The sequence below is a fragment of the Ascidiella aspersa genome, chromosome 2 (assembly GCF_963924565.1).
Source record: "Ascidiella aspersa chromosome 2, kaAscAspe10.2, whole genome shotgun sequence".
Lineage (NCBI taxonomy): Eukaryota > Metazoa > Chordata > Ascidiacea > Phlebobranchia > Ascidiidae > Ascidiella > Ascidiella aspersa.
Genome location: NC_139448.1, coordinates 11219856 through 11246164, shown reverse-complemented (window position 1 = coordinate 11246164; position 26309 = coordinate 11219856). Strand labels below are relative to the sequence as shown.

Here is a 26309-nt window from a genome sequence, read left to right as displayed (position 1 = left end):
TGTCCTTATCGCGCACGTGGCCTTAAGTAAACTCTCGGACCCTGTTCGGTACAACTTGTGTGGCCTCGGCCTTTTGGCGTCAAAAACTGGCGAGAGACATAAGAATCGCGCGTCGAGCCCCGCCCGAAAAACATACACCGGCTCTGGAAATAGATTTGGCTGACCAAGGAAAGTCGATCGGTTGTATTCCGGCCGCGAACTTCACTAACAACAAGCCCACTTCAAACCAAGTTCTTGTTGGTGTTGTTTTTAATATCATTTGGGCTTGTTTTATTACAAGTGGTGACGTAATCGCAAATATCTCTGTCAAAATTCATTAAACATAAAAATAAAAAATGGTAATGACCAGAAAAAAAAATTAGACAACACTAATAATACTCCTACTTGGTGCGAACCCATAAAATCGCACTATTCTTCAAATCAAAAAACAGAAAAACGTCACTACCAAGGTTTGTGTTGCGGCTCCTCTCTTTCCCATTGGAGACAGGCTTGCCCGGGCAGCCATATGGAGTGGCAGTAGAGTAAAGCCGGTTCATGAACCCCACGCTGCCTCTACATTAAACCCAAAACGCACCGCTAACACACAGTATCACAAATAACATCTAAAAAGCCTACCAACGTCTTCAAAAGACTACCCATTCAAATCCAACCAATCGTTTTCTTCGTGGCTTAAAATTGTCTGCCCTCGATAAGCAGGTAGCAAATCAAGTAGACTAGCCGAGCAACTCATCCGGCACCAGTGTGGCTGCCGCGGTGCATTTTACAGCGCTCGACGGCCGCCCACCGCACACTAGGTCAACACACGCGACAAGCAGGGTGCTGCTCTCGAGAAGGTTCGCTGCTTTAGGCGGAATTCGCGAACGGCAAGTTTCCGGCGGAATGTCCAATTATTTTACCTCCTGCGGTTAGGACAGGTATGGCGCCCGGCATGTGCACGTTTTTCGGTCAATATGTAAACACGACAACAAGCTTGTTTGTTTGATAACAACGCAAGCCAAAAATAGCCATCTATTGAATAGTTCGTAAAGCGCCCCTAAAATTGCCTGATTAATTTAAGAACATCATTGTTGAAACGCTGCTACATGACGAGGCTTTAAAGACTGTTGTGCACTATTATCGGTTATAAAAAAAAACGCCCACAAACCCTTTGGTTTTACAGCCAGGTATGTTCACATAGTCAATATAAAAACCTTAGAAACCTTTAAATCAAACCGCTAAGACCGACAAAGGAGTGTAGTTTATCTTAGCACAATGCACACAGCAGCCAGGTGCGTAACACCGCACTTAACGTGTAAACCACCTTTAAAAAATACAGTCGCAATTTGTAGCTGCCGCACTATTGTAATACGTCAGATTCGAATCGCCGCGCAAAATAAAACACGGGCTTTTAAGTTTGATACACGCCCAGCTCAACTTTAACAAATGCAGGAACAATACGCTCTCGTGTGGCGTACGTACGGACGAAGGGCAGTGAAAGCTTCAATCAGCGTGTTCTCTGTGGCGTCGTCGCCTTTCATCGCGCGCAATTGCATCAACCTGCCCGGCTTTTGTTGTAGCCCTGTGTGGAAATTCGAAACAACTGGTTTTCGGACGATTACGACACCGGCTCTCACATGCTGCTTGTGTATTCCTCGAATTGGGGCCTAAATTGGCTTTTAAAGAAAGACCCGACTTTGTGGAGCTGAACTTTGAAGATGCTGCTTTTATAAAGTGTACATTTCAATGTTATATTAAACACGCAGTGCCACTTCAGAAGACGGGGTTCCTGACGAATATTTAAGGTCTAACCATGAGGCAATAAACGCCCACTATTTGATAACGATGATACGCCAATGACGCAACTTCGCAAGTACAAGAACATAAAATGCCTGACTACGGTTTTACCTGGAAAGTCGCATCCTCAGCTGAAACGCCCGAAATCAAATTAACAAAGTCAATACCCAAATACCGAGAATAGGAATTTCGGCCGATGACTAATACACGCGCAAACCAAAGAAAACTCGGCAAACACAGCTTACAAGTAAAGTCTATTGGACTGTACGAACTAAGTCGTCTGCTGAGCGCAGCAAATCCATTTGACGCAATCCAGGTGCCGTCCGGGATTGGCGTAATACTACACCCCGCTCGGGAAACGACAGGTACAATTAAAAGCCCGCGGCAGTCTCTGTAATTGCAGGTGTACTGCGACGATCCGTTCCAAAAGCGAGCTATCGAGATAAGGCGATTTCGAGGACCCTGTTGTGATCCGACCGAGCGCTATAAAAGTAAGACTCGCGAGCAGTAATTGTCGCTGTATCGCCCGCAGCGGGATTCTTCGCTTCCAAAGGAATGGCCCGACAAATTTCGACGACAACGTGATTCGCAGTTTAAAATATCTCTTGTCCCGACAAAAACCTTCTGCACAGAAGTATTTCACTTTAGGTGCTCAAAAAAAAACACACTTTGGGTGCTCGTAATGTATCTAGAAATTTTCGGGAGATGACATTTTTCTGTACAAAAAACAGCCTGATTTTTTTTGTGCTGGAACTCAAACGAACTTGAAAGGCAAATCAATACTGTAGTGGGAAAAAGTCACACCCTGAGATAAAAGAAATACCTGACTAATTTCGGCTGAAATTCATCATTTGACTGCTTTTATGTTGTGAATCACAATAACCGGAAAAATAAAGTTACTGCAGCGGGGATGTCTGAGCTGGTCCTACAGCAGTTAACATGTGTCCCTGTTAGAAATGGTACAAGCAAAATAAGAAGAATTTTCTCTGCCCTACACAGCTTTCAAACGGATAATCTTTGCCATTCTAAAAATAATTTTGATGACTGCAGAAAATTGGATGACTCAGATACTTTACACCAGATAAAGTTTCAATTGTTAAGATTGTTTTTTAGATATATATCAGGAAAAATTTAACAGACTTATAAAAATACACTGACTGTCTTGCACGTCAACTCGTAAATTGCTTTCCAACATCAATAAAAAAAACATTTATTCTATTAGTCTATAGCACATAGTCGAGTTCAACAGACTCACTGTACCCTGCCTTATGTTTTACTTGGATGTGGTCGCAGACACAAAACAAACGCCACGAACGACCAAAAAATAATAATCGCTAAAACCGCGATAAGTCTCACAGGACGCGGTGACCATCGCCGTGGTCTGAGAAAAGCTGATTCACAGGAAAAGGTAGCAGTATATGTTCCTGATTTTAATCCGCTCGTAGGCGAGTGGTCCCACTCGTAAACACTCGACATCTCATTTAGGACGAGCCATAGAATCACAACCGCGCCGGATTTACCTCGTTTCACGCCGACTACCCTTGCGTTTCTGTAGTTTTAAGCAACACGAAATAAAACTTTTGCGCTGACACTGATTTTGACTGACAAATTCAAACCGTTGTTGATATAGGTAAGATTTCCTGTCTGGAACTTTCCAAGCTTAACCCAGAAATTTATTTGAGTTTCGGGTAAAGAAATTAAATATGCGCCGTTCTTAATGGACAACAAGCATTATTAGCAATTTAATTGATCTAATTATTCTGTGGGAAACCGGTGGAATACTTGAACTACGCTGAAAAGACCTTTTCTGCACTATAAGATGTCAACGTTTATTCTACAAAAACTGTACAATGCAGTAGTTTGGCCCTTTGTTTATTTACCAAACTCATTTCTCAGCTTAGAGCCATTAAGAGAAATAAAAGCACTCGCAAGTAAATGGCCATACCGAGAAATCGAGCAAAAAACAGTCAACAGTCGGGCCAACATCAGCTTAAAACACAGCGATTTATGAAGACAAATCGTTGCTAATCTGTCAATCATAAAGCGCACGTGATCTCCACTGAAAGCGGGAGTCTGTTTGACGTAGCCGAGTCGGAACAAGTCAGGTATTGCTCGCACACGTTGACTATATACGGCTGGATGGGATGTAATGGCTTGGAAATGAGCCGGGCTTTTGTTGTTTGGGCAACATGGTAAGGTCGGTCTGACGTCAACTTCAAAGCAATTACCTAATTTTTTGCCCCTGACAAAGGGTACGAGATTAGCTGAAAATTTCGGCATAAATGAAATGGTATACCACAAGAAACTTATCGATGGCAACAAGTGAAACTACATTACAAATCGATATATATATTAGGTATTTTTTTTATCTATTAGGTACTTTCTTTAAGTTTAGTTCTCCACACTGACACGGAGAAACGCAAAGCTGGGATAAAAATCATACTGGTACAAAACTAGAAAAATTGATAGAACCTAAGCTGTTTAAAGCGTTTAGCGCTCACGCACCAACTATAGTGAGGAATCCGAAACTACATGCCACAAGGCGTTTATTAGGGAACAATGCCACAACCAAAAATACCTTACCTAATAAAAAGTTGCCAAAACACAATCTAGGCCTAACAATCCCTCTGCATTATTTCGTGGCGATTCAGTTTTTAAATAGCGACGGCCAAGCCCGCAAAATCCCATCACACGGGCACGTAAACAAATTACCTGAGCCTGTATCACGTGAGGCCAAACATAATCCGGCGGTTTTAAGCGTTTACGAGCGCGCGGAAGCCAGGCGTGAAATCTGCTTTTTGACTTTGCAGCCTCGAGAAGTAAACCCGAATCAGGCTAACAGTCGCTAAGCCTAACGATAACAAGCAACCACTGCGATAACTCTCGGTAAAGCGCATTTCGTGCTTATGATGACAAAACAAGCCACCAATAGGCTAATTCAAGGTAGGTCCGTCATTCGCTGGGTGGTTTTAACTAAGCTAAGTTTGCCTTCATCCGGCCCAAATCGAGTTCGTAAATAAATCCACTTTGCCAATGCCTGTAGAGATTTCCCAAGCCTTATTCAGGCTACACAATTTAACCATATTGCGCTCCAACCGACGACAAACCCAATTACAAAGCCACGCTGGAGCTTGTCAATATTTACATTGGTCCCGGAGCTAATTAGCTTTTGTTGTGTTTGCCGCCGTCCATAATGGAGGGCAAACAGAAAAACACGAAGCCTTTTTCCCCAGTTGCTGAATAAACGTCTAACTTAACTCTTGCTTTCGTTGGCCAGTTTGTGCCACGTTTCACTCAACCTACAACTTCACCTTCTTGAAGCGACGTTACAATGACTGTTTTGGTTTTTTAACTAAAAAAAACAGTTTAGTAGTTTTTTTAACGGGATACTTGAATCCTGTCGACTAACTTTATTAAACGTGCCTTTTTTAAGCACCTGACCATACTAAAAGTTATCACAAGCAGCACATATCACAAAAAACTTCACAAGCAGCACATATCACAAAAACTTCACAAGCAGCACATATCACAAAAAAAACTTTTCCTACCCGAATAAAATGGATAATAAACGAACCTATAGTTTTCCGTTTATAACGTTTAACACAAACAAAAGCCAAAACTTTTCGGCGAATTTTGACGAAAAATCTAAAAAATTATCTCGACTGGCTGTTGTCTCTTTAAAGGATTCAAAAAGGCTACAACAAATGGAGCACTTGAACTTCTGGTTTGTCTCAAAAAAGAGGAGCAAACGATTCAACGCAGAGATAAAAACTTCACCCCTCGCCGGAGCACAGCAAAAGCTCGGCTGCGGCAAAAGCTAAACTTGTTTGACGTTAATCGAACGATACACGTCGGCCCAGTGCACCACAAAGCCTGCACGTAGCCCGACCTGCAACGCACGGCTACAGTTGCTCAATCGAGGATGAATGCGACATTTTGTGGATGAGTAGCGACTTGGCGAAATGTCAGGGTTACGAGGCGCAATTTTTTTCAAGAGTGCACCTCGTTTACGTACGGCTTAATTGAAGGCCCTGAAGGGGGTAACATGCCCCCCTGAAACCCTGCCTCTTTTGGTGAACGGTGCGAACGGGCCTTTGTGGAAACTGGGCGCGATTTTCTGCAAGACTGGTGCTGAAAGAGGCAGGCTGCTTCACATGGAAATCAAAAACCGCCTGATTCGAAAAACGAAGCTTTATCGACGTAATTGGGCTAGTGCCCAAAATTCCGGACACGTTTTCGGGAGGTGTTCGACGATAATGAAGTGGATGATATTTGTATATATGCCTGGGTTTATCAGGGAAAATCCCTTGCAAATTAGAGCCGTTAAAATTTGTGTCTGCGTTTTATTTTAGATAAAAATGATTAACATTTCGCGACTTGTTTGACGACTAAAAACCTTAATTCAACAAGAAATGAAACTGCGCGTTGTCATTGACGCAAAAAAATGTTTTCTTTATTAACTGACTCGTGCGGCATTTTAAGAATCAATTGAACCGGAATTCGTCGACGGTATAGCGCAGCCTGTTAAGCGGTAAACCTCTCCACAAACAAACGAATCTAAGTCAACAGCATCAAAGCCCTGTATGACTCAGGCTGCACACAGGCCAGCGACCTTTGTATCCAAAAAAGTGCAGCAAAATTATATGTTAGGCGCATTATTTGACCCACCTGGTTTAAAGTTGAACTATGAACTTTTTTGTGCTTGCTATTGATTTAACTATATATTTAAGCAAAGTTAATTACATTACAAGCAAAAATATGATTATCTAATTGGCACATGTACCAGGTTTGACAGATTTTATATCTGATTTTTAATTCAGGCTGCCTAATTTCCTATTGAAAAAGCTGAAAAACTGTAACAGGATTTAAGTTAAAACGTTAACAAAAAAGCTAAGCCTGTCCACCTGTATACTGCTCTTTCTCTAGCCAGTCTCTATGGACAGAACTTTAAAAGTCAGTCGAGCTCAAAGCGATCCCCCTGTTGGTTTAGGTTTGTGTACTTAGACGCGGTTCACTGCTAAGCCACAGAAACCTGAAGCCTGTATTGCCGTGTTGTGGTAAAAAAAAATTCAGGGAACAAATTATTTTTTATTTTTGCTTTCTGGCCTATTAATGTTACAGTTGAGCTTAGCTAAAAACATGCTAATACAACATAAACAACACTCTATGAAAAAGTGTCAGTACCACATGTCACACCTAATATGAATATTAAATTCAAATTTAAAAATTACTTAAGGCATGTTAAAATACATGAACTTTATTTATTGTTGTCCAGTAAAAATGAAAATATATAAAATTAGAATGCTTAAAATTCATAAGTAAAAAAATATACATTTTACAACACATAATATTTCAGATATAAACAAACTATACCTATTTTAGAATAATTGATATTTAAATTATATTTTATTTAAGATAATTTGCAATTTGTAAAACTAATAAAAAATTAAAGTTAACTATTGTACTTGTTTAACGAATATGATGTTTTTCAATTTAGTGCTGTCAGGGTGGCTTCTAAATTAAAATATCAGAAAAAAAGAAGAAATAATAAGCAGAAGAATAATAAGCAGGTAAAAAAAGAATAATTAGCAGGTTTTGTGTTTAACCCTAAAAACCAGGCAGATGATTTTTAATTAAAATGATGAAAACAAGTTATGAAGTGTCATAAATTCATTTATGCTGATTGCTCGTACACAGGTATTTACATGGAATTTTATTTATTTAATCATATGGGACACATTGTTTCAAATTAACGTTGCACTTAATTGTTTGACTTAGTAATCCAACAGTGAAATAACAAATAACAACATCACATATTTTTATGGTTGGGTATCGGTGACCTCTAAGAAGTTTGAAGAGACAGCAACTACCCGCTTACCAAGACAATCTGCTAATTGTCTGCTTTAATTATCGAAGTAGGCTGGCTTTAGTTTTTGAAACTATTGAGGAAATTTGATAGATCATTTTCGTCCCTCAAAACACATTAGAACATTTACAACATATAAGTTGGACCTCAACATTTGTGTTCAGGTTAAGGCTAAAGCTTTATAAGTTTTGTAATTTAAAATGAGTAAAATTTTGAGTAAACTTTGAAAATGAGTAAAATTTTAGAAATAGATTTCAATTTAACCAAGTAGGCCAAAGTGATTAAAATGCTCAAACAAGTAGGTTTCTTCTCCACACAGCTATAGCTATTATTCTTGACACTGGTGTAGAATCCTACCACTATTTTATAGTAACTAAATCAGCTGTCAAAAAAAAATGAAAATGCAAGACAGAATCAATGTGAGAAAATAAATATAATAATATTACTTGAGCCACCCTAACCGAAACAATTTTAGCAGTATAAACCAACGGACAAAAAAGTGGTAGGATTTTAGGCGCTCTTTCACTATTGTACGTAAAAATTAATAAAAAAAAATTTTTCTTCAAATGCCGCATACCACAACACATATTGTTTGGGTTAGGGTGCGGGTTAGCGTTTGGTTGAGGGTGGGTCAAGTTATTATTAATAATAAACATAATATTACTTGACCCACCCTCACCCAAACGCTAACCCGCACCCTAACCCAAACAATATGCGTTGTGGTATACGGTATTATTTTTTTTTTTTTTGCATAACTTTTCACGTACAATAGTGAAAGAGCGCCGGATTTTAGACCAGTGCCTTATTTTTTATCGAGCAAGGTATAATGAAACGTTTCTTCTCACCCTTGTACTTTAGATGTATCACAGGTATCGGGAATATAAGCTATATGTTATCAAGCCTACATATATGTACATAGTTGCCATCAGACTTATCGCCTTCATTGCCGAAAAAACACTTATTTTGCTACCATTTGCAGCACTGTAGATGCTTTTTTCCACGATTGCAATTTTAAAGCTCACGCCAATATTGTTAGGTGCTTTCCCTATTTTATGACTAAGATGATAATTGAAAAATTGTGATAAAGGATCTTAAAACCTGACAATAAACAACTGAAAAACACACGCTCTTATAAAAAACCTAGGAATATATTTTGCTTCATTATTTGTGCTACGATGCGTAATAATGAACTGCATAAATCTGGATATGATTGCTAACGAAACAGATAACGAAAGCAAAACGTGAAGAACCATCAGCGCCTGCTTTTAACATATAAAACTAATGTAATTAAACAAACATACAAACAACAGTTTTTATGGCGTCAAAAATACTGAATAAAAATTGAACCTATTAACCGATATTAAAACGGTAGACACTTTATTGGGAATCGTTGTTCGATTATGAAGGAAATATGTTGAACAATTTCATTGCAAAGGGGTTGAAGTTTTACGCAACTCATTTAAAAGAATCCCGAATTTCTTTACTAGCTCAGTACCCAGAAACAGCTGTCATTTATATTTCTATGTTTTTTGTTTAAAAAAGGTAACGCTCATTTCTTTTTTCGGAATATCTCTTCTATCTCTTCCAAGGACTTTCCTTTCGTTTCGGGCATAATAAAAACTGTGAAGAGGATTGACAGAGCGCAGTTAGTTGCAAATATCCAGAAAGTTCCTTGTGAAGTAAATGCGACCTAAAATTAGACAAAAATGTTATGCATAAATGCCACAAATGACGAACAAGTGTTACTGGTTTGGTATAGGCCTACTTACAAGCATACTGCTGAATTCCAAAGTAAGAATAAACACAAGAAAATAGTTGAAACCAGTTGACAATCCAGCAGATCTCTCCTTCGCTCTGGCCGGAATAATTTCACCAACAAGAAGCCAGGCAATGGGCCCGACGCCAATAGAATAGCCTGCTATGAAGACCACCAGGCTGACAAGCGCGAGATAGGACAATGGGTTACCTGCAAAAACAAGGCGAATGGGTGTAAGGCATTCGTGTAGCCTACTACAACAAGAGTCAGTAATCTTGATTGCGACTTGCGAGTGATCCAAACCCATTTTTTTAGGAAAACTTTTTTGGGGGGTCTGGGGGATCTCTACACCTACGCCACAAACAAGATTAACTGGGGCCATACATCCATGGTGGCCCCTGTGGAGTGCCAAAACGGACTGGGCTCAGAACATTACTCATTAAGTCCGATATTTCCTGACAACTTTTGGAAAATGGGAAGAACCTATCCCTTTTAAATGGGTAGAAATAACCACTTTTCTACTTTTCTTATTTTTTTTACTTACTATCAATTTGGTCCACCATTAGAGGAAATAGTAATAAAATCAAACAAAACAAAAACATTTGCCTGTGTGCATTATTGTCCTGTTTCCCATAGAATACATGTCATTTTAACTGATTTATTCAAACCTTAAACCAATTTGTTTCTACTTACTGCCACTAGCGGTGGCGACTGCTGAAGTGACGTTGTTTGTGACGTTTGCCAGCGTCGTGTTCATCACGTGACTAACAGCATGCTGGCTCTCCGCCCTGATCTCAAAGTACACGCCGAAAGCCGTTAAACTGAGGGTCATGAGCACTGCTCCGATAAGAAGGAGAGGTTTGCGTCCTGAAAAAAATCGCAATCGATTAATCTTGTTAACTGTATTCTTTAACTATAAATATAAAATGCAATCGCGATCTCAACTTTAAACATATTTCAATTATTAGTGTCCACAGCGGGGGTTTGGTAATAATATCTCATAACAAAATGTACCGTTGGTGCAAATTAAATAAAACACAGTAACGAATAAGACCGAAATAAGACTAATATCGGTATCTAATAGGCGTAATAAGACCTAAATAGCCAGAATAACGCCTATATATACAACCTTCTACTTAATCCCAAACCCCACCCCTGACTTAATTACCATCTCCCTAATAATTTCAATCCTAATTCAATATTTTTAATCCCACCAAATATCCACCCCTAAACCCAAAACATGAGAACAATCTGGTGTTAAAACAGCTGCCGCATCGGCACCGACCCCCAAAACGTTTACCTGTCTTGTCAACGATGACACACGAAATTGCTGTAAAGAAAACTTGTGTCGACGCGATGGCAAGTACTGCCACCGTTAACTGTGCTGGGTTGCTGAATCCGGCGGTCTGAAAGTGAGTGCACATGTTTTGTTGTTCACGACAAACGGATCGCACAAGATGTTTTCAAAATTACTTTTTCATTCGTTAGTTGACAAACAAAACCAATCGAGGAATAGAACTTTAGTTTAATATAAGTATACCCTCCTAACGGCTTACCATAAAGATGGACTTTGCGTAGAACATGACGCAGTTGATGCCGCTCATCTGCTGAAAGTACATCGCCCCCAAAGAAACGAGAGTCGGGGTCCTCAGGGAGCTGTCCTTGATGATCTCCAGCCAACTTGCTTGCTCCTCCTGGTTCTTCAGACCTTCCTCCAAGATGGTGAACTCCAGTTCAACGTCTGACTAATAACAGTATATGACACGTGTAAGGTAATATGTTACCTATTCGTGACATTACCAAGCACGTTTTCCAGTTCTAAAAAGATGCTCGACTAATCGATCAGACAAAAAGTCCTAAATTAACCTAAATAGACCTGACGTTAATCGTCATTATCATCACTGGGCAATAATGTTGATGTTTTTACCAATTATACAAATCGTTGTCAAATTAGTGTGTGCCACCTTTTGATGAATTTTTAATTTGTGACGAAGGACGTTTGTTTCACACCTAAAAGGGTGGACATCGTGCGTGTGTTTGGTGGAGTTACGTATCCGGTTAAAGACAAATAAATTGCCGATTAAAGGAGTCGCCTATGTTAACAACTCACATCTTCAGCTCGTAGTTTGGTGAGCGATTGCTTTGCAGCCTCCGGTTTGTCCTTCTGGAGGAGGTAGGTTGGAGTTTCTGGGATGAAGAGGGAGAGGAGACTGAGAAGAGCAGGAGGAGCAATGGCGGCGAGCGCAATCGACCTCCAAGGAAGCACGGAACCTATACAAAATTGCCGAAGTGATAAAGAAGTTTTGGTGTTTCTTTCTTTTCCAATATAACAAGGCGCTATTGTGACTATATATACGGAAGGTTGCGCATGACAGCGTAAGTCAGCGCTTACAGTTTTAGTTGTAAAACTATAGGGCAAGTTAAGAGTAATTCGTACTTTTTTTACATACTTTTTATTTTTAGCCTAAGTTATGTCACGAACTGTTGGGGCGCTTGACAAATAAATGTACAAAAACAAATATCAATGCTTTAGGAGTAAAGTAAAAATAACATTTAGGGTCCAGGTGCTGGCCGTCGCGTTTATGCCGGTCGTTCGATATATAACATATGTAAACAGTTTTAGGCTGCTATTTACCAACGCCGTAAACAAACAGGATTCCGGAAACGATGCAGAGCTGATTGCAGGATCCCAGCATTCCACGCATCTTGGCAGTCGATACTTCGCCGATGTACGTCTATTCAACACGTATACGTTTAAATGTAAATGTTGGTCGGTTTAACGTCTGCTGTTTCTGAACAACGCCATTGTCATACTATACGTAATCAAACTTCAACCTCACACCGAGCCTAAATTTAATTAACCCTTAATGGATTGGTCTCAAGCCGTATTTTTGTTGCAAACATTTTAACTGTGTTACGCACATATCGTGCTGTGATTGCAATTTACTACATGATAAAAAAAAAACTTTACCGGGACGATGAGGGAAATAATGCCGACCCCGAATCCGGTCAATACCCTTCCGAAGAACAGCATCCACAATTGAGAGGCATAAGAAATAATCTGAAATATATTTTACAACAAAATAAACAAAACGCAACTTTGAAACTTGATATTGTTAAGTAGTAAAAGTAACATTGATAAAATTTCATCGAAACATGTTTGTTTTTTATTTTGGAGGAAGAGTTTTTCCTAAACTGGAGATACCATTAATCATAATGGAATGTTTACTTTTGCTTCGGTTTATTTGGACTTCGACCTTTTTTATTTTACGAACTTTAATTAAAATACATATATGGTTTTTTGGAGAAAAATGTAAGAATTGAATTGATCAACGGGTAAAAAAAAGACAATTTACTGCTTTTTGTTTTTTTGAATAGCCTATAACTGTAACTGTTGGAATGTTTTGTTGGGCTTAAAAGCAATAAACGAACTAACGTTATCGATACAGGACATTTACGAATTTTGTAGTGTTGATTAAATTTTAATCGAGCTAAACAAATGTATTATTCCTTGTCTGCGTAAGAGGCCTGTTATTATCTCAGGTGAACATCTTTCCGACGTTATAATAATTCGTAATTGCATAAACAAAAAGTTATAAAAAGTAGTTGTATTTTCTTAAACAAACTCAGTTTATGCTTTCGTTGTTCATTCTCTCGTAACATACACCTGTTCTAAGAATGTAGGCCTATACACGACGCAGGACGGAAGTTTATAATTCGTTAAACCGAATTCTTCAGTTATGTTTTGACTATAGCAATCGTCGGGGGCGTTGCGCCTCTGTGGGTCGGGCATGAGGTGGTCTTCACCACGTGTCTGACGCGTGGGAAAGCGACCGCAGTAAGTCCTACCCCGCAACCAGGAAAAGTGGTACTTTCAATAAAAACAAAGGTTCATTTCGCTGGGAATAGTTTGGTTGGCGTGTAAATGTTTAATGTTGCTTAAACTGAATATCGAGCTGCAGTTTGAACATAAGGAGTAAAAGTGAGTTGGCTTTAAGGGTGTTAAACTCGACCAACCTGCCATTAACCTAAAAAAAATTACGTCAATATGTTTTCTCGACGATTTTAAACAAAAGTCACCTTACCAATTGTTTTTTTTTATCAAAAGTAAGTTTCTATTAAAACTTAATCGCTCTAATTTCCGAAAACTACTTGTCTTTTGCTTCGATAATATACTTACGATCAGGCCGACTATAAACGGGATTCCAGATAAGACGGACGTAAATTTTCTTCCAATCGCTTGCATGATGAAACCAGCGATGTAAGCACCAACTACAGCACCAACGGTGACCGAAGCCTGGGTAGCGAGCAACAGCCAATTATAAGGATGACAACATGAATGTAAGCAAAAATATCGCAAAATTAAAAATATCACAACTTTAGTTCTTGTGATACTTTAGTTAAAATGTTATCAGGTAATGTTGTTCTAAAATATCATATAAAGACAAGCAACGAATAGTCTCGCTGTTGCCGAAATTTTAGAGTAGAAAACCGTACACAGTGCTAGGGCGTTTACAAGGTCATAAGACATGCTAAACTTAGCTTGCAAGCTCCCCTAGTCGAAGCAGTCAGGAAACCACGAAAGACGTTTATGCTATTAGGCCTATACGGCTTCCGTAGAAATGGCAACTTTGAAACTGTGAATGTTTTAAATGGAAAAGCAAAAGCACAAGAAAATAAAGCAAATGGAATAGCGCAACAAATTAAGGCAACTGAGAACAAAACAAACGAGCCATTTTAGCATACCCTCCACGAAACAATACCAAACAACCTATAATTTGATAGGTCAACATGCAAAAATCCCAAAAACAAACAAAACTTTTATCCGAAGTTATTTTTGCAAAAAAACTGTATAAGCCTTTACTCGGTACGTGCTTATTGACCAACTGAGTACTTACCCCAAACCACGACGCTTGCATTGTGGTGAGGTAGAGGGGCGACGTTGGACCCATCGCCTGGATACCAGGGATTACTGGAGATGTGAGACCGAGCATGGCACCCACCGAAACGGCCCCGAGCAGCACGATGAAACACGATACATAGAGGACGAAACTACCCTTCTCTTCACTGTAAAAGAGAGGTGCACAGTTAACGAGGTGTCGGTAGAGCTTACGATATTTCGGAAAACATTTTGGCGTAGAAATCGCCTGCAAAGTGACTTCATGTCCAATCGTATTATCTTGTTAATAATTTTCCTTTCTTTACCTAATGTTAGATCTAACAAATTTTACATTAGCTAGATAAGGCCCTTGATTGTCTGCTCAAATTCTAGGCGATATTAGTAACAAAATGGTTGGTGGTTTTAGCAGCGGCTTCGTGTAGCACAAGCAGCAAGACTTCGAGTTTAAAATATTCTACATTTAGTTCCCGTATTGCAAAGATTATTGCCTGTCGCTTATTTTATTTATAAGCATATGTCCTCTTTCTTGTTATTTTTCAGAGAGATTTTGAGCAAACGCACCAACCCCACACAGGCCTAACATTTGGATTGGACCAAGGGCGTGCGGACGATTGGATACCAAGTCATAAAACTATGCGGGTGATATGCACATAGCTTGGGTGGCATTCGTTCAAATTTGTAAATACTCCAACAAAATAGAGCATGAAGCATTCTACTTTTAACTATAGGATGGACAAAGCTTTTATTTTATCTCAAATAGTTTGAGGCTAACTTAATTGGGACAGCAATCGATCAAACAGTTTCCTCGTTGGCGCGGGACTGTGTAAATTACGAATTAGCCATGTACACTTCCACCCATTTTATTCGCAACAGCATATGTGCTGAATAACGTTTAACGCTGTAATGCTGACTGGAACACAACGCAACAAACTTTGAGTTTAAGCTTTGCGTCAGTCGCGGAACTGCAAACAAATATCAAACTAATATGGTGGCACAGTATTATGCTCTTTGAAACAGACAATGCCGAGCATGTGCGCCCTTCAAGCTGAACGTATGTTTAAAGCTATGTAAGTTTATTTAACAGATAAACATGTAAAAAAACTCACAACTTCTCTTTGCGACCGTCTCCCGACAGCAATGACTTCGACTCTTCTACATCTTGAGGGGCATTTGGTGCCATTTCAGCAACATAAAACAAACCCAGTAAGCAAGCTTTTCGCGAACATCAGCAGCAAATGTAACTTTTTAAGACCTCCACCTAAGCTTTACCGGAAGGGTGTGAGACTCACGCCTGACACAGCAGAGATCATTTCGGCCATTAATCTTTGGCTTACTTTCTGTTCGGTTGGTGCTGGCAGCGGACGTAGCTGTAATAACTGAGGCGCGAGACGACATCCTATATTGGCCTACTGTCGGTCGGCATGCAGCGATTGACCGCATGTCATCGATATAATACCGTTTGCGCGCTAATGTTGATATACTCATTAGCATAACGCACAACTAATGCACAACTCAATATTACGCATGTGTGACAAAAGCACCTTCGCCTCGAGTCATTTAACCATTTTCGTTTAGTTCTCGCTGTGGCTTCAGACACTATTTAAGTACATTTTAGACAATGAAGTTTTCACTATATATTTTCCATATTTAATCTAATTTTTTTGTCATAATTTTTTTCCATATTTAAATCGCAAATTTATGACAGTTGTCCCTTCGCAATGTTTTGGAGTAGACCATATAAAACAATGTATATATTTCTGTTGTAGTTTATATATTTCCGTCACAAACGGTGTATAATTCTGAGTTACATTAAAAAACTGGAACAGCACACAAAACAAAAACTCCATAATAATATTACAAACCTTATACGGTTAAAACAGCGTAAAGCTAAATCGACGAACTACTCGAAATTCATAAAAAAACAATTGTTTTTTTTTCGAGTCGGCTATCTCTACAGTTTTTTATCCAAACTATACGGCGAATGTGCTTTCTTGCCTTGGCAAGAGATGTTGCTGCTCGTTTAAATCCGAATAAACGTTGATCGGATTATAAAACATAGATCTTAGCGGTGAGCAACTGCGTTAATAGCTTCTGCCGTTTCCTAAAGTCAAGTCAATATCCCACGTCCGTTTGAATAGACATGAAACGCAAAGGATTAGCGTCTTAGAATGCAAAAGAACAAAGGAGCAAAGATCCTATTAAAAACTTTATCGAAAAAGGCGCGACGTCGAAAACCTACATAAGGGATCGCTGTCAACTTCAACGACACATCATTCATCGGCGTCTACTGTTTACAACAAGCAAGATCAACTCGGTAGTAAAAGTTTCAAGTATAGTAGTAGACTTGTAGCGATCGTTCACTTTTAAGTTTCTAGCGTAACAACCAGCAGAGGTTCGAGACAATGAAGACTGCACTTCATTCAGCTAATATGCAGCCAAGCCTTCCCACGGTTATACTGCTGTTTTTCGTGTCCGCACTGCACCTTGCAAGTTGCCAGTTTCCAAGGGTTTGCGCCACTGTGGACGCAATAGTTTCGAAAGAGTGCTGCCCCTTGCTGAACGGCTCCCAGTGCGGCGAGCTGGAGGGAAGAGGCCGCTGCGCTGACGTCACAATCGAAGACCTACGTCACGGAGTGCAATATCTGTTGGCCGGGATCGACGACAGAGAAAGGTGGCCGGAAAGGTTCTTCACTAGGTAAGAAGCTAGAGACAGTTAAATGGACAATGGTTTTGAAATGTGCTTTTTTACTTTGTATATGCACATATGCACAACTAGCAAAAGCTTTTCCCTAATTTATACTAAACATACCGAAAATCCCCAAGGTACATATACTTTATAGACTTTAGAGCATAATTTAAATTTACTTAATGCCTGCACGAAACAATTTATTATTCGTAATAAAAAAATGCCTTTATGGATTAGACCTATATCATTTTACTTGAGTGCTACTCTAGCCAAGCCTTTGGGTATGCTTCTCATTTTTAATAAAAGCTTTTTTGAGGGCATCCACCGCGCTTTCGTGGGATGGGTTTTACAAAAGTCAGTAAGACTTCATTGCTACCTCCCGTTTGGATTTCTCTCTTTGACCCGGCCTTTCAAACCATTTTCTGTTTCTCGTGCTACGGCATCTAAAGAATATTTGCCCACCCCTGTCTTAGTAGGGTATACTTTCTATCTACTTTAAAGGGCATGCGAGTGCAACGGAAACTTCGGCGGATTTGACTGCTCCCGGTGCCAGATTGGCTGGCAAGGAGACGGTTGCCAGGAGCGACGGGCGGTCAACGTCCGGAGGAACATCGTAAACATGACAACGGAGGAGCAAGAAAGGTTTCTGAGCGTCCTCGACGAGTCCAAGACCGCGCCGCATCCGGACTTTGTGGTCGCCACCGAATTTTACAGGTATGAAACACGGAAGGGCGTCTTGAATCATTTACTATGTTGTTAACCAATAGCCCTGAAAATAGTTTAATTGAACCAAGACCTATCTATACTTTTACTTTTTACAAATTTGTCAGATAAATAGATCTTTTCTGACTTTCTGCATTCCTTTGGAATTCTTAGTCCGTGATATCATCTTATACTGTAAAGATCATATCGATATAATATTATCTTCCGTTATTAGATTTAAAATGATTTTTTTAAGGAAATCTAAACTATCAATAAGTTTAATGGTGAAAATAACGGCCCAAATAGACGTTAAAGGCGAAATGCTTTATTGTCCAAACTCTAAACTTTCAAATTTAGCAATGAAACGTGAGATCTCCTAGCGGTAATTAAACAATGCTTTCGTTTAAGTATAATAATCCAGGTCTGAACAAACCTTATTTCCTGCTTTTGTTATGATCCTTATTTTTCATGTCTTAGTAAACCTTTTATTGTGTCATAGATAAAATAAAATTGAAAGTTGTCACAGACTAGCAGCGCAAGCAATCACATAGTTCTCGACACTAAATATACGTTTCAACAGATTTTTTTCCACGGCCCAACTAATAGAAATGTTTCCAACGCAAAGGGTCAATCAAATCCACCGCACAAATACCTTTTTATTCGTTATTGCAATATTTTCCCAGCAACCTGTTGGGCGAGAACGGAACTGAGCCCCAGTTCGTGAACATCTCGGTGTACGACCTTTTTACCTGGCAGCACTACTACTCAGTGCGCGACACTGTGCTTATCCCAGGCCAGACCTACGCGGCCATCGACTTCTCCCACGAGGGCCCTGCCTTCCTCACCTGGCACAGAATGCATCTTCTTGGGCTCGAGCGCGACTTGCAGGTGCTAGCAGGGGACCCGACCCTGTCACTGCCATACTGGGACTTTGCCATCGGAGGTAGGAGGTCTATGCGTTTGTGATTAAGTAGCAGGGCTGCGTTAATTGTCATGTATATTTTTGTTATAAGTTGGACCACTTAGGTTTGTAAGGAATCTTCAGCAGAAAATAAAATGTTAAAAAAATGGCAAATTTGTTTTTTTATTAAACGCTTTAAAAATAGTCTGAAGTACTAAGCAATCGATATGGGTGATATGTTAGTAGTTCCTATTATATACGGCGTAAAATTAATTAAAGCACCACTTGTATATTTTTCGACTTCAAATACTCTTTGGCAACTTAATGTCGATTAAGTGACAACCCAGTTTAAAATCCAAGCTGGTATTTTCCATAGATTAAAAAGTAATGCCATTGACACTCTAATTTTTACCTTAATTAAATAAGTCCCATTAATTTCCCCGCTAATTAATTGACAGGTTCAGAGTGTGACATTTGCACGGACGAGTTGATGGGCGCTCGAAGTGCCGACAATGCGACGTCGTTAGGAAACAACTCGCGTTTTGCCGATTGGGAAGTGGTTTGCCTCAGCATGGATTGGTACAACGAGAACCTGAAGTTGTGCAACGGAACGGCAGAGGGTAATATACTCGGATTTAACATTTTACATCCCTTTCTAGCAAAATAACAATTTTCCTGGTTAAAAATATAGAGCGAAAATAAAATTACCTGTAAGTTACGCAAGGAATTCACGATCAGAATGTTTCTTTATCAATAACATTTCTGTATCTATTGAATGTTTGGTGATTGACATTGTACGTCAATGAACGCCGTTCGTTGGCATATAGGTCCTCGACATTTATGTAAGCCTGTACAGTTAGTACACCGAAAGCTGTACAGTTATGTTTAATTTGTTGCTTATTATTACTCCTTCCTTTTTAATTAATAATGTTATCATTGTGGGCATTCCAGGCCCAATTGTTCGCAATCCCGGTGGCAACGTTGAACGCCCAGCAGTGCAGAACCTTCCCGAGCCAGATGACGTGGCAAGCTGCGTGCAAGTGGAAACCTACGACTCGTTTCCCTTTTTTTCCAACTCGAATGGAAGTTTTAGGAACGCGTTGGAAGGTACGAGTTTACCCGAGTATTGCAAAAGAAACTAAAATTTTAGCTTAGCTTAAATGCATTGTGCAAACTTAATTTTATCCGAAGTATGTTAGCGACCAAAATATCTATAACTTAAACTTGCCTCTTTCAAGGCTTATGCAACCCTACGTTTTCTTGGCTGATTTACTTTCACAACATAAATTGCCTTCAAAAACATAAAATACCTGATGCTCAATTGTCCACCCTAGAGCGCAGTGGTTCTCAAACGGGGTGCCGCGGCACTCTATAGGGTGCCATTTTTAACGCTCAAGGGTGCCGAAACACATTTCAAATTAGTTAGGATTCTAATTTTTGCTCTATTGGTAAGCTTCTTGATACAATATTTTAATTTCTGTAGGGTGTCGCAAGCCAAAAAAGGTTGCGAAACACTGTTTTATAGCCAGTTTATTTTCCCCTGTCTTTAGGTTATTCAAAACCGGACGGTGAATTTGAAGTCGGTGTTCGAACTCTGCACAACTTGGCCCATCTTTTCCTAAACGGCACCGGAGGAACGACCCACGCCTCAACCAACGACCCAATATTCGTTCTGCTCCATTCCTTCACTGATGCTATCTTCGACGAGTGGCTAAAGAGGTAGGATTCTGAGAATGACTTGCTTTAAGGCACAGCACTTACGATGGGGGGGTTTAGGACGTTTATATTCGAGGGTCATATTAAATGACGCATATAAAACAATCAACTCTTTTAAATTACTCTCTTAATTCACACTTAGAAAACATGTTACAACGGAAAAGTAATTCCTGTTTTTTATAATGTACTGTCATTTAATGCGTTATTTAAGGCAATGCTTCGTTTCAATCAGACAGTAAAATTATTAAAACTGTTATCTCGTTTTTAAAACAGTAATCTCAAAATTGAGACAAAGCAAAAAGAAAGTAGTGTTGCGTCGGAATTTAATGTTTTGCGCTACGTCGTTTATGGGCACATCAGTTTAACCAGGCAGTAAAATTTATGTTGTTGAACTTTTTTTACCAGGAACAATGGAACGTTGTCGGACTACCCGGAGCAAGACGCCCCGGTCGGCCACAACCTCAACTACAACATGGTTCCATTCTTTCCGCCGGTTAAAAACGGTGAAATGTTTGTACCGAGCGAGCAACTTGGGTACAGCTACGAGGTGACGTTTCCAGGTAAATCTTACCTCTTTACTTCTATCTAAATAAACATTTTCTATAAAAAAAAATAATGAGCGTTTGTCCTTAAAATAAATTTGATCGGGTCTGGTTATAAGTAGGTAAATGAAAGATCCACATAATACATTTTATCCACGTTTTGTCAATGGAAAAGTGGGTATAGTGTTTACCAAACAAAATTTAAGCGAGCCCAGCGAAAAGTTGACATTTTCTTAAAAACTAATGAGCGTTTGTCCTATAATATTGTTAATCGCGTAGAGTAATAATTAGGTAAATTAACGTTTCGCGTAGTTTATTTTAATCGCGTTTTGTAAATGGAAACGTGTCTGCCAAAGGGAATTTACGAGTCCCCGCTGAAAAGTTTAGAACCGTTTATATGGGAACTGCTAAAATAACCCAGTCGTTGTGATTTCTACATTTTACTGCGATGTGGTTGCATTGCAAGTCGCGCTTCAAAATAACCGCTTCCGTTTAAACAGAGTCACCAGCAACAGCAAGCGCAGACGCTCTCGCCACCACCGAGTCAATTGTGTGGGCGTCGGTCGGTGTGATCGCCTTCGTAGTACTTAACGTGCTCGTGGCGCTGGCAGTGACCAGCATGAAGCGATACAGAAAGCGAAAGAAGGAGCAGAGCCTTTACCAGAACCTGGTGTCTGACGAAGACAGCCCCGGATTGATGTACACCGAATAGACGAACGAGAATGGCGATTTTTCTCGCGCAGGAAGAGCTTTACACTTGTGACTATTCCCATGTTGGATATTTTGTTTTATATAATTTAACGGTAAAATAAAAATACTGTAGGCCGATTACTGTTACACAGTGAAATCGTAAGTTGGAAAAATGTTCATAAATTGAAATATAATTAAAAAGCCAAACATTGAGTTTGCGGATTTTTCTTAAATTCAACTATTACAGGGTATAATTTCTTGCCACCGCTGTTGTTGTGTATTTATTTGTTATTTATACGACTTTAGCAATTTAAAGTGTTTTGTTTTTGCGCTATTTTTCCGGTTGTGTCCTCTGCCCTGTTATAACTTTTGCCTTTTCAGCCGTTAGGTAATTTAAGTGTGGATTGTGTCTTGTAAAACTGTGTTTTTCGTGTTGTAAAATACAATTTTCACTTAAGAGATCGCCTGTTCCTGAAGTGTAGAGTATTTGTACGCATTTTACGGCCTCTTTCAAATAGCATTTCGCAGTCCTCTTCTACCGTATCAGTAACAGAGAAAACTTCGAGAAGCTGAAGAACTTTAAGTGGCAACAAAAAGCAAATTGCAACAACGGCAAACAGCATAAAATTTGAAAAAATGTGAAACACGAAAAATCGCGAAAACAATTCATGCAAGTGGCGTGGGATAGAACAATAGTGGTAAGAAAAAGCTAAATTGCAAAATCAGTACAAAGCGCTAGGAGTAATCAGCACGCGTTCATACGTATAGTACTGTAAGAAACACTATAAAATCGCCCAACAACAACAACAGGGTGTCACTGCGGTTAAGTGAATAAAATAAATCACTGTGCCAATGTGACGTCATGTGTTTTCAATTAGCTCCAACGCCAAAAGCAAACTTTCGTCAGACATCATAATCTGAGTTTCCGGGTTCGTTTTGATGCCCAGGCGTTTACCAATCGACCTGCAAGCAGGTGATTTTTGAGAAGACGGTACAACATTCTCCTTTTCAGAATCAACTGTTTGTGCAATATCAGGCCCCGTTTTTTTGCTATGGTTTTGAAGTTTATCCCTTTTACTCCTTGGTGGCTTGTAGGCACTGTTGCGTCTTTTCGCAGACGGGAAACTCCTTAAAACAGCTTTTTGGCTAAGCAGGTTAGAGTCATCTGTTGTTCTTACTGTGGAAGAAGGAGTTCGAATTCCGCATCCAGAATCCGAACTGTTTTCAGGCAAATTTTGCAAAGATTTTGGAGTCGTAAAACTATTTGGTTTTACAGATTTTAGAGTACCAACAGGTTGAATCACTTTTCTCTCTAGTTTACATATTTTTTCAACGTTTTTCGCAACTGATTTACCGGTAATATTGTCAGTTTTCTCCATTTTATTCTCCATGCAACTTGAACTTGACATAACATGTTTTGCCTTATTCCATGCTTCTTTGGGTATAGTGATTGGCTTGCAACCACCACTACTAATATGATTCAAGTTACCCTCAAGGTTACCACAATTTGGTGACAGAGCAGATGATTCATTTTCCATGAACTGCATTGCTTTGGTCCACGCTTGTTTGGAAACAGTTATGGCTTTTTTACTTGCAGTGCTAAATCCACAGTTGTTCGAAATTTCCGGAAATCCACAAGAAGTGTTTTGCACGATTGGCTGTTTCTTTGTTTGTATATTGCAATGCTTAATGTTTGTAAGCGTTTGATCCTTGCTCTGCAATGTGCTTTCTGCCTTTGACCAAGAGGCTTTTGAAATCGTTATTGGACTTCTCGTAACTACCTTTTGAGGATGTTCAATTGAGGGCCCTTCAACATTGTTCATAAATTGTATGGCTTTATTCCATGCATTATTGGATATTTTCAAATCCTTATTATTAGCAGTCTTAAAGCCTTGACATAGAGCCATTTTTAATTTTTTTACTGTTGTAGCATTATTACCTTTAGATGCAGTGTCATAATTACCTTTAGATGCAGTGGCATTCATGTTACAAGGTGTTTGTGACTCAATCTTTAACCAAGCAGCTTTAGACACTTTAATAGGACTTGTATTAGGCACTCTTTGAGACAAAGCCATTGGCGGTTTATCGAGACATTTCATCAAGTCTTTAGCTTTATTCCAAGCCTCGGAGGATATTTTAACATCTTTGTTACTTGCAGTCTTAAAGCCCTGGCATGATTTCCCTCCTAAGAAACTCACAGTTTCTGTTTGCTTTGTTGCCCCTGGAGTGAAATTTGTCTGCATTACTTCTGTTGTATTTTTAAGTACGACAGGCGTAGGCTTCAACTTCAGGAGGTTTCCAGTCTGAGCATTAACACAGGAACCACTGAAAGTTCTTCTTCTTTTACTCAGACTTTCTTGCTTTTTCCATGGATTGTACTCGGTGCCAGATGGCGTAAAACTTGTTTTGCTTTGGAAATGCCTTTGCTGTGCTTTGGTTTTTGTTGGTGTTGCATTCTCAAGAAAACTACTAGTTGATGTACATAAAGGAGTTAAGTTGGTTTTGGCATCACTGTGAGGGATAGAATTTGCATTAAATGAACATCTATTTGGAAGATTACCCTTATTTGACACTATTTGCACAGGTTTTGGTAAATTGATATTTTTGTGACATCCTACAGTTAGTGTGCTTATATGTTTGACAGAAACATCATCTCCAGCACCACATGAAGACGTGGTATGTTTTCTCTTTTTTCGATTCCGACGCGAAGACAAAATAGGTGAAGTAGGTTGAGAAATTGGGTTGCTGTTACAAGAGAGATCTATATCTGTTATATCCTTTGACGGACCAACATGATTTTCACATTTTTCAGAAGACTTTTGATTGATGTAACAGTGTGGAACAGGTTTTACTTTAACAGTGTTTGCTTCATTACTTTCAGTTTCTTGATTTTCAAGACAATTGCTTACAAGTTTCAAATTTATATTAATCTGATGAGGATAAACAAACTTTTTCTTATCCGAATTCTCCCTTTCAAGAGCCTGGGTTATGGAAAAGTCCTGTGGTGGACTATGCGTCTTTGGTGTAGCTTTAGGTAGTGAACATATTCTGTTTTCAATGACCTCAGTATGTCCCAATGCTAAAATACAAAGTTATGTTTTAATGACAATTAATGCAAATGTGGTTATGTATCACTGTAGAAAGTATGACAAGTGCACTTGCGTTTTTTACAACAGTCTTTTTTTAATTAGCCTTGCACGGGTCTCCACCACACTATCCAGACACGGTAATATAATAGTTAATAATCGTCACTACAGTTGCCTTCTTGTGGTTATTAGGTCGTTAATTGTTTTAAAGATTTTTATCTAAATTTACTAACCTTTCACTATGTCAGAATTGTTTAGGATTTCTTTGATAAGATTTTCATCAATGTCGTCTTGCAAGTCTAGTGATGTATCGCAGGCCATTCCAGCCAAGTGTACAGCTATTTTAACTAAAAGGGTAACATTATTGCATAATATGAGGCACTTATAGCTGATATCCAGATTGGAAACTTTGGATATTGCGCGGGGGAGATGTTTTGCAGCTGAAAAAATGCGCGGCTGAAAATAAAATTTCGACTTGAACTTGCGCGGCTGAAAATAAACCACCAGGCTACCGAACGTTGTAAGTTGCGACATTATAATAAACTTACAGGTTTACAGCGTTCATAGAATACTTGAAGCACTGAGCAATTTTTGGTTGGTGTGCGGGCGCAGCTAAATATTTAAAAACTTTGATAGTGTAGCTTTTGATATGCAATATTACTCGATATTGCCTAATTTGACGTCACTAAACACGTGACCGTTGTCCACTGATGCGTGACCAAAACGCCGAACTGTGCGTTTTTAGTGTTTTGCAGGGGGTTCTATATGATGCATTACATTATATACGTCTTATAGACTAGCGTTTAAAAATGTGATGCAACTTCAGTATGCGGCCCGCCAATTTTTTTTGTGCTTGTTGTGGCCCTTGTACCATTTTAGTTGTGCAGGCCTGGTTTAAGGTGACACATTTTCGGTCATACACGAGTGATGAGGGAATAAATGTGACGTCAGTATTACAGGAGCCATACTAACGTTTCTATTACGTTAATATACTTCTCGTAAATAGTAAAGTTTGTTAAAGCCCGTATTTATATTTTAGTAGTATTACTTATTTTTAGGTTATTTAGTTCCATACAGAAGTTTGCGCGGCTGAAGTTTTGCGCGTTTGCTTGAGTCAGGTTTGCGCGGCTGAACACATTTTCTCTAAAATGCGCGGCTGTGACCGCGGCTGAAGGTGCTGCTGGATAAATCCCCCGCGCAGGCCAAACTTTCCAACCTGGGCTGATATATAACAAGTTAAATCAAGTCAATTATTAATTTTACAGTACCTCTAAAAAATGTCTCGAGGTCAAAGTGTTTGTAAATTCTTCCTATAATATTAATAAGCATGCACTCCTCCAGACAGCTCCAGTGGTCGTCGGTAGCAACACAGGTTAGGAATCCTTTTCGAAGTTAAACAAGTGTTACAGAGCAATAACAATTGCAATGGGTTGTATTTGCCGCCAAACAATTTGGTCACCCAAAGTTAAAAATCAGATACCATGTCGAAACTTATTGAACCATGGCATACAGAAGGTTTGACATTTATTTATATTCGAGGGAATTGCCAACTCTGTTTAGTATCATTTGTAAAATTCATGTTTTATATTTAAACATGCTTTGAATTTTTTTATAATGACATGCCATTTATTTAAAAATAATTGGAATGTTAAAAATATTTGAACTTATCTATAAAATCTGTGGTCGTTTCG

General features: G+C 39.2%; 3 protein-coding genes across 3 annotated transcripts; 1 reads left to right on the top strand and 2 right to left on the bottom strand.

Moving 5' to 3' along the window:
• Window positions 1–9188: 9188 nt before the first annotated feature.
• On the bottom strand, window positions 9189–15475 carry LOC146163636 (solute carrier family 2, facilitated glucose transporter member 8-like). Its single transcript, XM_083382687.1, has 11 exons — window positions 15405–15475; window positions 14294–14462; window positions 13576–13692; window positions 12367–12456; window positions 12031–12130; window positions 11506–11666; window positions 10952–11140; window positions 10696–10801; window positions 10089–10262; window positions 9409–9605; window positions 9189–9329 (listed from the first exon to the last, which is right to left on the bottom strand). Exons 1-11 carry the CDS (start codon window positions 15473–15475, stop codon window positions 9189–9191), a joined length of 1515 nt encoding a protein of 504 aa, XP_083238813.1.
• A 1222-nt stretch (window positions 15476–16697) lies between these two features.
• LOC146163635 (5,6-dihydroxyindole-2-carboxylic acid oxidase-like) lies at window positions 16698–21554 on the top strand. The gene is made up of 8 exons (XM_083380554.1): window positions 16698–16990; window positions 17483–17695; window positions 18367–18626; window positions 19043–19204; window positions 19536–19691; window positions 20135–20303; window positions 20706–20860; window positions 21367–21554. The coding sequence occupies exons 1-8, from the start codon at window positions 16698–16700 to the stop codon at window positions 21552–21554; spliced, it is 1596 nt and encodes a 531-aa protein (XP_083236680.1).
• Window positions 21555–22036: 482 nt separating this feature from the next.
• On the bottom strand, window positions 22037–25213 carry LOC146163634 (uncharacterized). Its single transcript, XM_083380553.1, has 2 exons — window positions 24852–25213; window positions 22037–24611 (listed from the first exon to the last, which is right to left on the bottom strand). Exons 1-2 carry the CDS (start codon window positions 25150–25152, stop codon window positions 22393–22395), a joined length of 2520 nt encoding a protein of 839 aa, XP_083236679.1. The 5' UTR covers window positions 25153–25213; the 3' UTR covers window positions 22037–22392.
• Between the last annotated feature and the right edge of the window lie 1096 nt (window positions 25214–26309).

What these genes read in the sequence shown, in the direction of transcription:
- LOC146163635 (XM_083380554.1), top strand. Translation starts at nt 16,698, where the DNA reads ATGAAGACTGCACTTCATTCAGCTAATATGCAGCCAAGCCTTCCCACG. An exon ending in CCGGAAAGGTTCTTCACTAG is followed by an intron (nt 16,991 to 17,482) that starts GTAAGAAGCTAG and finishes TCTACTTTAAAG; the next exon opens with GGCATGCGAGTGCAACGGAA. An exon ending in TTTTAGGAACGCGTTGGAAG is followed by an intron (nt 19,692 to 20,134) that starts GTACGAGTTTAC and finishes CCCTGTCTTTAG; the next exon opens with GTTATTCAAAACCGGACGGT.
- LOC146163636 (XM_083382687.1), bottom strand. Translation starts at nt 15,475, where the DNA reads ATGGCACCAAATGCCCCTCAAGATGTAGAAGAGTCGAAGTCATTGCTG. An exon ending in CGTTTATAGTCGGCCTGATC is followed by an intron (nt 12,457 to 13,575) that starts GTAAGTATATTA and finishes AATATATTTCAG; the next exon opens with ATTATTTCTTATGCCTCTCA. An exon ending in ACGCAAAGTCCATCTTTATG is followed by an intron (nt 10,802 to 10,951) that starts GTAAGCCGTTAG and finishes ACTCACTTTCAG; the next exon opens with ACCGCCGGATTCAGCAACCC.
- LOC146163634 (XM_083380553.1), bottom strand. Translation starts at nt 25,152, where the DNA reads ATGTCGCAACTTACAACGTTCGGTAGCCTGGTGGTTTATTTTCAGCCG. An exon ending in CAATTCTGACATAGTGAAAG is followed by an intron (nt 24,612 to 24,851) that starts GTTAGTAAATTT and finishes TTTGTATTTTAG; the next exon opens with CATTGGGACATACTGAGGTC.